A 13,659-nucleotide genomic window follows, 5' to 3' on the forward strand; every position below is an offset into this window, starting at 1 on the left:
CATGGGGGCATCTGCATTCCCTTTTCAGGATAAGAAGAACATGGGCATCTTTGGCTCACCTGTGTAATGTGAAATGTAATTTTTGTGAGGATGGCGAGATCTTGCCAAAGGCCACAGGAATATCATTCTGATGCATATTCCATGTTTTCTGATTTTCTTGTAGATGGAGAGCAGCCCAGCTTATCCGGAGCATCCCCCCTGCAGACTTGCCACAGGTCAGGGCAAAGGTTGCTGCCATGGAGATGCTGAAAGGTCACAGAGCTGACCTTGGCCTCCAGAGAGCCTGGGAAGGAAACTACCTGGCGGCAGTGAGTACAGGGATGGAAATGGAAATCTGCCCCTTTTCTGCACGTGCATACACACACACAGACACAATTTTTCTCTGAGCAATTATTGCAATAAAAATAAGTAATTTGACAGATTTTTCCTTAAAATGAAAAATTGCAAAATTAACGTAAATCTAAATCCTTCAGATTTATCACTGTTGAGTCATTTTCAGTCATGTCTGACTCTTCATGACCCCATTTGGGGTTTTCTTGGCAGAGATACTGGAGGTGTTTGCCATTTCCTTCTCCAGTTCATTTTACATATGAGGAAACTGAGGCAAACAGGGTGAAGTGACTTAAATAGAGTCATACAACTAGGAGGTTTCTGAGGTCACAGTTGAACTCAAGTCCTCCTGACTTCAGGCCTATCAGTCTATCTACTGTACCTTCAGGGGTTCCTTTGGAAAAATTGAAAAAAATTGATCAATATGACACATGAATATTACTTTTCAACGCCATCAATGACTCCTTACTCCTCTTCCTTTTTGTTTACTTCCTTAGGGAATCTGTTCTGTCTCCTTCAACTATTACTTATATATAGAATATTCCCCCAATACATATCTACACTTACAACTTGTGATCCTCTCCCTAGTCTAGTTTTCTGGACTAAAACAAGGTTTCTTGGCTTGGAGTCTGTGGAGAGATTTCATAGAATCCATAAATTTGTGTAGGAAAAAATTTACATATTGATTTTCACTAACTACAACTAAAAATTAGTATCCCTTTAATTTTGAATAAAAAAAAAAAAACACAGTTCTGAGAAGGGCTCCATAACTTTGGCCACACTACCAAAGGGATGCAGCAAAGAGGGTTAAGAACCTGTGAAGATTTTTCTCATCTTCAACTTGTAACAACTTTTGCAGAATTTGGAGTCTACATGAGAAATCCAAAAACACATTTATGAAGCATCATGAATATCGTTACCAATAGGAGTCATCATTTTATTGGTGATAAATGTTAATATTGGTGAATATTTATGAGGCACTTACATATATGTATGTACATATATATTTATTTTTATATGTGTATGTATGTGTATATATATATACACACTCACATACTTACATACACTTACATACACACTCACACACACACATACACACACACACAAGGCATCTTATACTCAGCTATCTCTACTTTTTCTCTCATCCCTCTCCAGCTCAGCTTATCCTTCTTTATGTTCCTTTTCAGAAGCCAGACACTCCACAGACCACAGGCACTTTTGTCCCTGTTGCCAATGAACTAAAGCGGAAGGACAAATACATGAACGTTCTGTTTTCCTGCCATGTGCGTAAGGTAAGAAAAAATAGAACTTGCTGATTTGGTTACCTTAAAACAGGACTAAGCTTAACTGTGGTTCCATAAAAATTTTTCATTTGAAATAATATTTTCTTAATTATATTTCCATAGCATTGGCTTTCTTTGTAATCTTATGTTTTTTACTTTATGCATTTAAAAATATTCTGAAAAGGGATCTTTGGGCGTCACTAAATTGCCAAAGAAATCTATAATACAGAAAAGGTTATATTACAGTTCTAAAGACCCTAAATTAAGATGTCCTAGTCAATAACAAAAGTGCCATTTGTTATATGTCTTTGTGAAAATCCACAAACTTGACAGGAGAACCATAGGGAAAAGAGAAGTATTATTGTTCTCAAAATATATTATTGTCTACCCACTAAAACGGAACAGTCTGATGATGAATTCCAAATATAGAAATCTGGGCCAAAGACAAATGATAGACCATCGATGGGAGACTTCAGCTACCCCTATTATATTGCTAAAAAGTAGATTGATTCTTGATCTGTCCTGCTCAGCAGATGGAGGAAGTGATTGTGGGGAGAGGGGACAACGGTAAGCTGAGCCCAAGTCTGACCATCTGGATAGACAAAAGATGAGGAATAAAATTATCAGGAGCCTAGAGAGAAAGAGACCAGACCATCTTAGAACTAGTGATAAGAAGCATCCTGGGTGTCTGAGCACGAGTGAACAAATGAATGAGCATCACTTACCTGTCTGTAAAATACTATCCCTTGGGGGCGAACAGGAAGACAAAGCAGTCCTTGCTCTCCTTAGAGCATTCCAAGAGACATAAATGATGGAGAGGTCCAGTGTTCCTCAGGTTGAAGCAGCAAACCACATGGCTATGCATCTTCTCCAACGCCAAGTCCATTAGTAAAACCTATCAGTTTCTTAAGTTGACAAGTTTTACAGTACCAAGTAGGCAGAAGTTCTGTGGATTAAATTTAAGCTCAATATAAGTAGCAACATTCAATTTATTACAACTAGTCATGAGTAGAATGTGCTGTAGGTAGAAGTCATTTACTTTACCCATCACTGGAAGTGTTGGGGATTGACAAAAATGGTAGATTTGTCATAGAAGATGATACCTACATCAGGTGGGAGCTTGGATTAAATAACTTTGAATGTGCCTTTTAGCTCTCACATGATTTAATGCTTCAATTGCCTTAGAAGCTAAGTGAAGAAAAAATGGGTCTTCCTATCCTATTACTATTTTACTTAGAAGCAGACCAAAGAATGAGAGTTCAAAATATATATGTTGGATACTTTGTTCTAGATTTCATTAAACTACAGTATACACATTTTTGCTTTTTTTAAAGATTTTATCAAGTAACAAAATTGCTTCATTATTATTAATTGCAAGTCTTTACTCTTCTTGAAAATTTTCTTTAGTCCTCAAATGTAATGAAGATTTCCTTGTGCTCTTGAAAGAGTACAATATTTGAGTTTTGACATCTAAGCCAGAGAAGGCAAAAACAAAGAAAGAAAACTGTAGACCACACAATTTCTCTAATGAATATTGATGCAAAAGAATTTTAAATAAAATACTAACAAGGAGACTACAGTGGTTATATTACAGAGGTTATACTCTATGACCAGGTGGAATTCATACTATGAATGCAGGGCTATTTCAGTATTAGGAAAACTAAAAGCATAATTGACCATATCAATAACAAAAACAATAAAAATCACATGTTATATCAATATGTACAGAAAAGATTTTTAAGAAAATACAACATCATTTCTATTAAAAACATTAGGAAGCATAGGAATAAATAGAGCTTTTCTTTAAATGACAAGTAGTATATCTAAAAACCAAGAGTAAGCATTATTGTTGATGGGGGTAGACCAGAAGCCTTTCTAGTCAGATCAGGGGTGAATCAAGGATGTTCATTATCACCATTACTATTTAATATTTTAGTAGAAAAGGTAGCTATAACACTAAAGGAATAAAAAGAAAATGCAAGAATAAGAACAGGCAATGAAAAAACCAAACTATCCCTCTTTTAAAAGTATATAATGATATAGTAAGAGAATCCTAGAGAATCCACTAAAAAACTTGTTGAAACAGTTAACAACTTTAGCAAATTTATAGGATATAAAATAAACCTACACACATCAGCATTTCTATATATTACCAATAAAAACCAAGAGGAAGAGATAGAAAGAGGATTCAAGTTAAAACAACTACAAATAGTATAAATACTTCTGCATTTATTTGCCAAAACACACCTAGGAACTCTATGAACACAATTACAGAAATATTCAAGAACTATTAATTGTTTATGGATAGGCTGAGCCAATATAATAAAAAATAAAAATTCTACCTCAATCAGTATGTTTATTCAATGCCATAACAAACTACCAAAAATCATTTTATATAGCTGGAAAAAATAATCACAAAATTCATCTTGAAAAACAAAAGATCAAGAATAGGAAGGGAGTCAATGGGGAAAAAATATGAAGAAAGGTAATTTAGCAGCACCTAATTTCAAACTATATTACAAAGAGGTAATCATCAAAGCAATCTGGTACTGGCTAAGAAATAAAAGGGTGGATCAGTGGAATAGATTAGGTATACCATATACAGTTCTAAACGACCATAGTAATCTAATGTTTGATAAACCCAGAGATTCAAGATTTGGGGGCAAGATCTCACTATTTGATAAAAATTTCTAAGAAAACTGGATAGAACTCTGACAGAAACAAAGGATAGACCTCATTGCAGACTATATACCAAGATAAGGGCAAAATGGATATGTGATTTAGATTTAAAAGAGTGATATCATAAAGATATTAAAAGAGCATGGAAAAATTTACCTTGGGGCAGCGAGGTGGCACAGTGGATAGAGCACCAGACCTGAGTTCAAATCTGCTCTCAGACATTTAACACTTCCTAGCTGTGGGACTCTGGGCAAGTCACTTAATCCCAATTGCTTCAGAAGAAAGAAAGAAAGAAAAGAAAAGAAAGAGAAATTAAAAAAAAAAAGAAAGAGAAATTATCTTTTAGATCTATTGATAAGACAAGAGTTTATGACCAAAACAAGAGATAGAAGGGATCCTGGGAGGTAAAATGCTTAATTTTGATTACATTAAATTTTAAAAGTTTTGCACAAACCAAAACAATTTAGCCAAAATTAGAAATAAAGCAGGAGATGGGGAAGGGGAAAATGTTTTACATCACTTCTTTGATAAAGGCTTATATTTCTCAAATTTATAGAAGACTAAACCAACTTAATAAAAATAAGAACCATTCCTCACTTGATAAATGGTTGAAGGATATGAACAAGCAGTTTTCAGAAGAATCAAAATTATAAATAATCATAAGGGGGAAAGATTCTAAATCACTAATAAATAGAGGAATGTAAATTAAGACACAACTACCATCTCACACTTATTAGATTGGCTGACATGACAAAAGAAAATGACAAATGCTAGAGGAGATGTGGAAAAATAGATACTTTAATGTACTGTTGGGGTAGTTGTGAACTGGTCCAGCCATTCAGAAGAATAATTTGCAGCTATATCCAAAGGTCCATAAAACTGCATGCCCTTTGACCCAATGATACCACTTCTAAATCTGCATCCCAAAGAGATACAGAAAAAGGGAAAGAATCTATATGAACCAAAAAAATTTGTGGCAACTCTTTTTGTAGTGCAAAGAATTAGAAATGAAGGGATGCCCCTCAGTTGACAAATGTGACAAATTATGTGAAGGACTACTATGTACTATAAGAAATGACATGGGAAATGGTTTCAGAAGAATACTAAGAAGACTTAAATGACCTGATGCAAAGTGAAGTTAGCAGAACCAGAAGATCACTGTACGTAGTAATAGCAATATTGAAATGATTAGCAATTTAAGAGACAGCTATTCTGATCAATACCATGATCCACAATAATTCCAAAAGATTCATAATGAAAAATACAATATACCTCCAGAAAGAGAATTTATGAACTCTCATTGCACATTATTGTCCACTTTCCTTATTTTGCTTGCCTTTTTTTTTTACACAAACACATCTAATATAGGAATAGATATTGTGTGAATTCACATGTATAATTGATATTATATCATTTGCTTTCTCAATGAGTGGGATGGAGAGAGATTTTAGAACTCAAAATATAAAAATGAATGTTGATTTCTAAAAAAAAAAGTACTTTATTGGAGTAAGATTTTGGATTCAAATCTTGATTCTATTTCTTACGTGACTTTAAAGCAGGTTAATTAATTTCTCTGGTTCTCAGTTTTTTCATCTACAATATAAGGAGTTTGGACTTGATCAGAGGTTCTTAACCATAGGGTTTTTTAAATTATAATTATTTTGATAACTCTGTTTCAGAATAATTAATTTCCATTGTAATCCTATGTATTTTGTGCATTTAAAAACATGATTCTGAGAAGGGGCACATAGGCATTGCCATATTACCAAAAGGAGTCCAAGACCCAAAAATGATCTCCTAGTCTAAATGGTTTCTAAAATTCAGGTCTCAAATTTTCTCTCCTGCCCTGGTACTAACATTCATCAAAGTACTCTAAATGGAGGTTCCGTATCGCTTTTTGTCATCCTCACACCAAAAGTTATTGGAAGCAATACTCTTTCTGAGCCCATTTTATATGTGAATTTGAGAGTTTCTATATTAACTATGAATGAATCATTAGCCTTTTAATTCCTTTTGGTGTTTTGATTGCATTAAATTTAAAAAGTTTTGCACAAACCAAAACAGTGTAGCCAAAATTAGAAAGCCAGCAATTATTTGTTCTTATTAAAATTTATTTCTTTTATTACAACTTGAACAATTTGCATGTGCTTCTTTTTCTCCTTATTGTGGGTATTTCTAGTTTTTTCCATCTCTTCCTCCTTTTCCCTCAAATACTATGATTTGTCTCATCTGAAAAACATTCTATGGAAGTAGTTTGAAGTTTTGGAGGCTAATTGCCTTAGCTAAAAAAAATTCCCCAAATACATGATTGTATCATCCAAACCAGCAAGTACCTAATGAATTATAAAATGCCTTGTAGCTATTTCTGTCTCCTAGGAACAAAGCTTCTTTATGATTTCAAGGATCCCTTGATATGTGAATTTTTTGATCTTGCAGAATTCTAAGTTAGGATGTGGCTTTAGAATGTACTACTTTAAAACTCTCAGTTGCAGGATTTTAATGGTTTCCTTAGAAAAGACTTCAAATTCAAGTTTGCCAACATCACTTCATAAAACTATGTATCAGATGCTAAATTTTCTGGTTCATCATTGAAGATAAACAGTTTCCTTAAGTCAGATCTACCAAATTGGCAATTGTTTGCTATGGATTAGTTCTCCAGTAAGTTTTTGCTACCGGTCTAAGCAATGCCTATGATCTAAATCTTTGATTTACATATATGTCAGCATGGAAAATATACTTTAAAGTGTGCATCAATTATTTGAAAACCATATTTTCCTAAATTATAGTGTGTAGGTAGGAAGAAGGGGGCATAAAAAAGTCACCCATTAATAAAATGTAATAATTTATTCAGTGAAATTAATAATAATAATTCTTAGTAATCAAGGCTATTAATAATTCCTAATAATATAGGTTTGATTTTAATTGAAAAATGTAATAAAATCGGGACAAGACTTCAGAAACCAAAATGGGCATTCATTTTTTAAAATTATAATTTATTTTGAAAAGAAATGCTTTGACAAGGTAAAACGCATTTTAGGTACTGGACTACTATGTGCCAGACCCTCCTTTAAGCACTAGGGATAAAAGAGGGAAAGGGGGGAAGTCTCTATTCCCAAGCTCAGTCTAAATGGGAAAGATAGAAAGCAAAAAACAAGGTACAAATAAGCTACAAAATAGAATTAGAATAAATTGGAGATAGTGAAGAGAAGGAAGACCCTGGCATTAAAGGGCTTAGGAAAGGTTTTTTTGTAGAACCCTAGATTTTTGCAGGGACTCAAAGAAAACAAGAAAATACAGAAAGTGGAGATGAAGGGGCAGAGAATTCCAGACATGAGGGGCAACCACTGAAAATAAACAGAACTAGGAAATAGAAGTTCAAGGAACACCAAGGGAGCCAGTGGCAGTAGATCACAAAGTATAGGAGAGAAAGACTTAGGAAGACAAGAAAGTTTAAGAATTGGCCAGTTGATGAAGGGCCTTCCATGTTAAACAGAGGGTTTTATATTTAGTGAAATACCAAGGTTATTGGATCTGCTCTTTAAGAAGGTCACTTTGATATCCTCTTTTTTTTTTTTTTTTTTTTTTTTTTTTTTTAAATTTAATAGCCTTTTATTTACAGGATATATACATGGGTAACTTTACAGCATTAACAATTGCCAAACCTCTTGTTCCAATTTTTCACCTCTTACCTCCCCCCACCCCCTCCCCTAAATGGCAGGATGACCAGTAGATGTTAAATATATTAAAATATAACTTAGATACACAATAAGTATACATGACCAAAACATTATTTTGCTGTACAAAAAGAATCAGACTCTGAATTATTGTACAATTAGCTTGTGAAGGAAATCAAAGATGCAGGTGTGCATAAATATAGGGACTGGGAATTCAATGTAATGGTTTTTAGTCATCTCCCAGAGTTCTTTTTCTGGGTATAGTTAGTTCAGTTCATTACTGCTCCATTAGAAATGATTTGGTTGATCTTGTTGCTGAGGATGGCCTGATCCATCAGGACTAGTCATCATCTAGTATTGTTGTTGAAGTATATAATGATCTCCTGGTCCTGCTCTTCACTCAGCATCAGTTCGTGTAAGTCTCTCCAGGCCTTTCTGAAATCATCCTGTTGGTCATTTCTTACAGAACAGTAATATTCCATAATTTTCATATACCACAATTTATTCAGACTTTGATATCCTCTTAATGGTTTTTCCACTATTTAGATTTTCTGGCATCTTCTTACTTTCCTTACTGTCAACTAAGTCTTCAATACGATAGTTTATCATGTCAGTCTTCTGTTCAAAAACACCCCATTCTGGCCCTTTCCTCCCTCCATTTCACATTCACAAGCTAACCTTCGTGGCCATCAGGAATTGGAACCACTTCTTTTCCCATTTTAGGGATGCTACCCAGAAACATCTCTGTATGATCTGGCCAGCTTTGACTGAATCCCCATCCGTGTCATCCACATATTGTGGTCCTCCATGTCTTTGATCAAACTTGTCAGAATGGCCTCTCTCTTTCCTCTGAACATCCCTCTCTCCCACCCCATGATTGTCCCTACTCAACACTTGTTCCATGTAAAGAAGGTGGATGCTCCAGAGAGTCATCAAATTCTCCATGTCAATTCTGAAAGAGACCTTTTCTATTATGTAGTGAAACACCTTATTTTATAAATGAAGAAACTAAGATGGTCCCCTAAAGACCACTAAATTGGGAGTTAGTGGATCAAGATTCAAGTCTTCCACTTGCTGTTGTTTGACCTTACTTAATTTCTTAATTTGGCCATACTTAATTTCTGTGATCTTCAAGATGAAGAAATTGCATCATATGTCCTTTAAGACTTGATCCAGCCCTGTCTTTATCTGTAACCCTAAGGCAGGGGTCCTCAAACTACGGCCCGAGGGCTAGATGCAGCAGCTGAGGACGTTTACCCCCCTCACCTAGAGTTATGAAGTTTCTTTATTTAAAGGCCCACAAAACAAAGTTTTTGTTTTTACTATAGTCCGGCCCTCCAACAGTGTGAGGGACAATGAACTGGCCCCCTTTTTTAAAATTTTGAGGACCCCTGCCCTAAGGTCTAGAGTATATCACTGACTGACCCAAAATAGCATGGACCGCAAATGTTTGAGCTAGACTCCAAAGTCAAGTCCTTCCATCCCAAATCCAGTATTCTTTCTCCTGGGCCACAGTGGTCCCCTTTCCCTCCTTAAATCCTTCTTTTATGGGCTTATGGAATTTTTATTTACAAAACATATGCAACATTTGCATGGGTAATTTTTCAACACTGACCCTTGCAAAACCTACTGTTCCAACTTTTCCTCTCCTTCCCCTCACTTCCTCGTGCTTGGACTTATGGAATTTCAAATAGGAAGGCTCTAGGAAACCTTCTCATTTTACAGATGAAAAAAGGGAAATGAAGTTTAGAGAAATAAAAAAAAAAGCATTCAGAACCACTGATTTGGAATAAGAGAAAAAAAAATCTTGTTTTCTGAAATGGAAATGAGTTCTCCTTAAAGAGAGAATGTAGTTACCGTTTGTAAATAGAACAATCCTTACAGTTATCTGAGCATAAAGTTCTTTAAAGCTAAAAAAAAAAAAAAAAAATGTCTTGGGAGTTTGGATAAAAGTCTGAGTCTTTCCAGAAACTCCATCATCCTGACAAGCATAGTACTCTGTTGGGGTTTTCTCAAGCAAGCTTGTCTGGAGGAGGTCATGGTTGGGCCAGGTAAATTCAGGGGTCATTTTATACTTGAGCAAGCAGCACTATTACTGAAGCAAATATTGATCCTGCCAAATGCGCTCTCTCTCTCGCTCTCTCCCTCTTCTCTCTCTCTCTCGCTCTCTCTCTCTCTCTCTCTCTCTCTTTATCTGTGTGTCTCTTTCAAGATTTTTAAAACTGTTATATCAAATTTGTCTTGACTTCTTTTCAGATATTATTGTTTACTTGTTTTTTTCAGTTTTGTCTGACCCCATTTGGGGTTTTCTTGGCAAAGATACTGGTGTGGTTTGCCATTTCTTTCTCCAGCTAATTTTACAAAGGAGGAAACTGAGGCAAACAGGCTTAAGTGGCTTGCCCAGGATCACACAGCTAGTAAGCATTTAATACCAGGTTTGAGCTCAGGTTTTCCTGACTGCAGGGTTGGTGTTCCATCCAGGGCATCACCTAGCAGGCAGCAATTACTTATTACCTCCCTAATAGACTGTAAGGTCCTTGAAGGCAAGCTCCTAGATAAAGATATCTAATCTTGGGGCAGTAGGATGGTACAGTGGATAGAGCACTGACCCTGGAGTCAGAACCCGAGTTCAAATCCATTTTACTAGCTGTATGATCCTGGGCAAGTCACTTAACCCCAATTGCTTTGCCAAAAAAAAAAAAAAAGAAAGAAAGAAAGAAAAGGGAAAAAGAGATATCTAATCTTTTCTTCTCCTTCAGCACCTAGCTGCTAATGGCACTCAGCACCTAGCCCAGTCTTCCATTCATAGGAGGAAGCTAATAAATGTATGTTGAAATAAATTAATACAAATAACTTCCAACTCCCAGGGGATAGGGAAGGGCTAAATAAATAAATCATTCTCCACAAACTCCCAGGCCACTTGTGAACAGCTGTATGTTCATATCTCAATTAGCTACAGTAATAAAGTGGAGCTGTAGCATTACTAATTAAAAGCTACCCATCCACTGTTCCCTTCTATTAATTCAAAGGTGAAGCTCTGGTCTGAGACCAAGCCGAACTCACAGGACTTCAGAAATTACCTCCTGTGGGCTCTTCCCTTGGGCCCTTGGGGAACCTTCCCCAGCATCCTGAAGCAGCCTGAGGTCACCCAGGACTGGATGGGGGAAACAGGAGTTCCCAAAAACCCCACAGGGTGGGAGGAGAGACCTAACGGTAGAACCCAGTCAACAGCTCTTCGTGGAGTACCAGCACTCCATCCATTCAAGAGCATAGGATGCCCTTTCACTGCCCTCAAAGAGCTCGGGAAGAAGGCGGGCATATGGGAAGCAATTCAAGGCAATCAAGGACAAAGTGCTGTGCCGCTTCTAAGTGGCAGCTGAGTTCAGGAAGGAGCACTAAAGTGTGACTCTCGAGGCGTTGGGGAGATCTTGGGAGAAGAGATGGGACTTGAGATTATTAGCAAAAGAGGCTGAGACAACATCTCAGGCATCCTTAGGCTGAGGATTGTGCACCCAGGGACAGGAGTGTGTGGGTAAGAAGCTGGAAATGAGGTTAAAAATCACAGAGCTGGAAATAGATCTGAAAGCTCACCTCGTCTGACTTCCCTGGGAAAAGAGAAAAGAGAAATGAGAAAATTATAGCCTAATGAGGCTAGACCCCAACCTCCTGACTCTAGAGTTAGGTTAACTGAGGAAATTATGGAAAGGTTTAGCCTTTATGCAGGGGAGTTTTAAAACATAAAGGTTTGGCTAACTAAACTCCATTATTTACAGGTCTGTCATATTATATGTTATGATGTATAATTATGTATGATATCATGTATATTATATGTGATATTTGTTATATTACATATTCATTATGTAATTTTTATGTTACACATCAACACCAGTCACTGAGACCTCCCTCTTTTCTCCCTTCCTCCCATATTCATACAATTTTATAACCAACACAAAAAAAGTATTCAAGATTATGTAATTTTATATTACATATCAAAGCCAGTCACTGAGATCTTCCTCTTTTTCTCCCTTCTTCCCATATTCATACAATTTTATAACCAACACAAAAAAAAAAAAAAAAAACTGGTTCAAGAAGATTAATACAGACAATGGCATGGAATGAGCAGGAGAGAGAACCTTAGGATGAGAAGTAATCAGGTGTTATAATCCATCAGATATGAGATATAACTATTAATGCTAGAATCTTCTGAGATCTCATTAGGCAGAAGCAAGGAGGGATTCCTGGGGATGACAAAGAGGTGATCTCCCTTAATACAAAAATAGTGCAGTTTTAGGCCATTAAAGTTTATCTTTAATATCACTGTCATTGAGTCATGATATCAGTACTCTCATTAAAGATGAATTTAACAATTGCACTAAGATTTTTAGGACAATCTGTATAATTATTTATTATGCTGCTATTTTTTTGCTGCTCTTTGTATTTGACCTATTAGAATGTAAAATCCCTTGAATATAGAAACTGTCTCTTTCATCTCAAGGCTCCTCACAGAGTCTTTTGAACATCATAGACTTAAATCAGTTAATTCTGCTGACTATCTAGTCCTAGGGTCTCAAAACCCACTTCTCCCAATTTCTGGATGTTTTCTAAGATATATTTTTCCTTTCTAAGAGGATTCTCTGGTTTGGTTTTCTCCTAGGTAAATCGATTTAGTAAAGTGGAAGATAGAGCAATTTTTGTTACGGATCGCCACCTCTACAAGATGGACCCCACCAAGCAGTATAAAGTGATGAAGACAATTCCCCTCTATAATGTAAGTACTGACCAGTCTCTGTGGTCCTTCTCTATCGCTGACCTTACTGCCATCTCTAGTGATAGGGATATTATAATGCTCCTCTTTTCTGATTTTGTGTTCATATTTGAATTTGTAGAGAGAGGAGGTAAAGTGAGGCTATCTTAGGAAGTGATATTGGGAGTCCATATCATCATAGGGTTCCGATAGTTCACTAATCTTTTTTCCAATGGGAACCTATTCACATATATGCTTGTTGGTTATGGCAAAAGCCTCTATATTGCAGGGGGTTTTTTTTGTCTTGGGAATCCACAGCCAATTGGTCAATGTCTAATTAGAGAAGCAAATTACTTTTGTATTTCCTTACCTGCCTTTTTTTATTCATTTTACTTTAACTGCCTCCTTCCCTGAGATCTTGCTGTATAAATAGAAACTCTTTTTTTGAAGCTTCCATCCATTTTGATAAATAATTTATAAGAATAATACTCATAGATGACATTAACATAGTGTTTTGAGGTTTTCAAAATGCTAACCCTGCACGATCATCTCATCTGAGCTTCACAACAGCCCTGGGAGGTAGAGACTGTGAGTATTTTTAATCATCATTTTATAGAGTAGAAATCTAGGGTTTAGAGAGGTTATGAGTTGTTTGAGGCTCATACCACTAGAAAGTGTCACACTTGTGATTTGAACCCAGATATTCCTGATGCTATCAAATCTAGCACTCCATCATGATACAGTATTAAGGCAGCAGCAATTTAGTACATCGGGAAAAGCCCTGTGGAGAAGAAGAGGGTCCGAATTGGGGTAATTGTAGTGTGAGTGAACAGAAGAGTATTGATGTGAGAAAAAAATAACTAGAATCCATTGGATTTGACAACTGATTGGATACCAGGGATGAGGGAGAAAGGAGAATCAAATATGGCACCCATATTTGAACCTGGAT

At 36.1% G+C, this 13,659-nt stretch overlaps 1 protein-coding gene across 1 annotated transcript in view; it reads left to right on the forward strand.

The window, feature by feature from the left end:
• The window catches only part of MYO1D (myosin ID), a 376,233-nt gene that overhangs the window by 231,415 nt on the left and 131,159 nt on the right, over window positions 1-13,659 (forward strand). Inside the window, exons 18-20 of the mRNA XM_031967606.1 lie at window positions 164-308; window positions 1,518-1,622; window positions 12,621-12,734. Of these exons, the coding sequence (XP_031823466.1) occupies window positions 164-308; window positions 1,518-1,622; window positions 12,621-12,734 (364 nt within the window). The remainder of the gene's footprint in view (window positions 1-163; window positions 309-1,517; window positions 1,623-12,620; window positions 12,735-13,659) is intronic.

The sequence above is a fragment of the Sarcophilus harrisii genome, chromosome 4 (genome assembly GCF_902635505.1).
Source record: "Sarcophilus harrisii chromosome 4, mSarHar1.11, whole genome shotgun sequence".
Taxonomy (NCBI): Eukaryota; Metazoa; Chordata; class Mammalia; order Dasyuromorphia; family Dasyuridae; genus Sarcophilus; species Sarcophilus harrisii.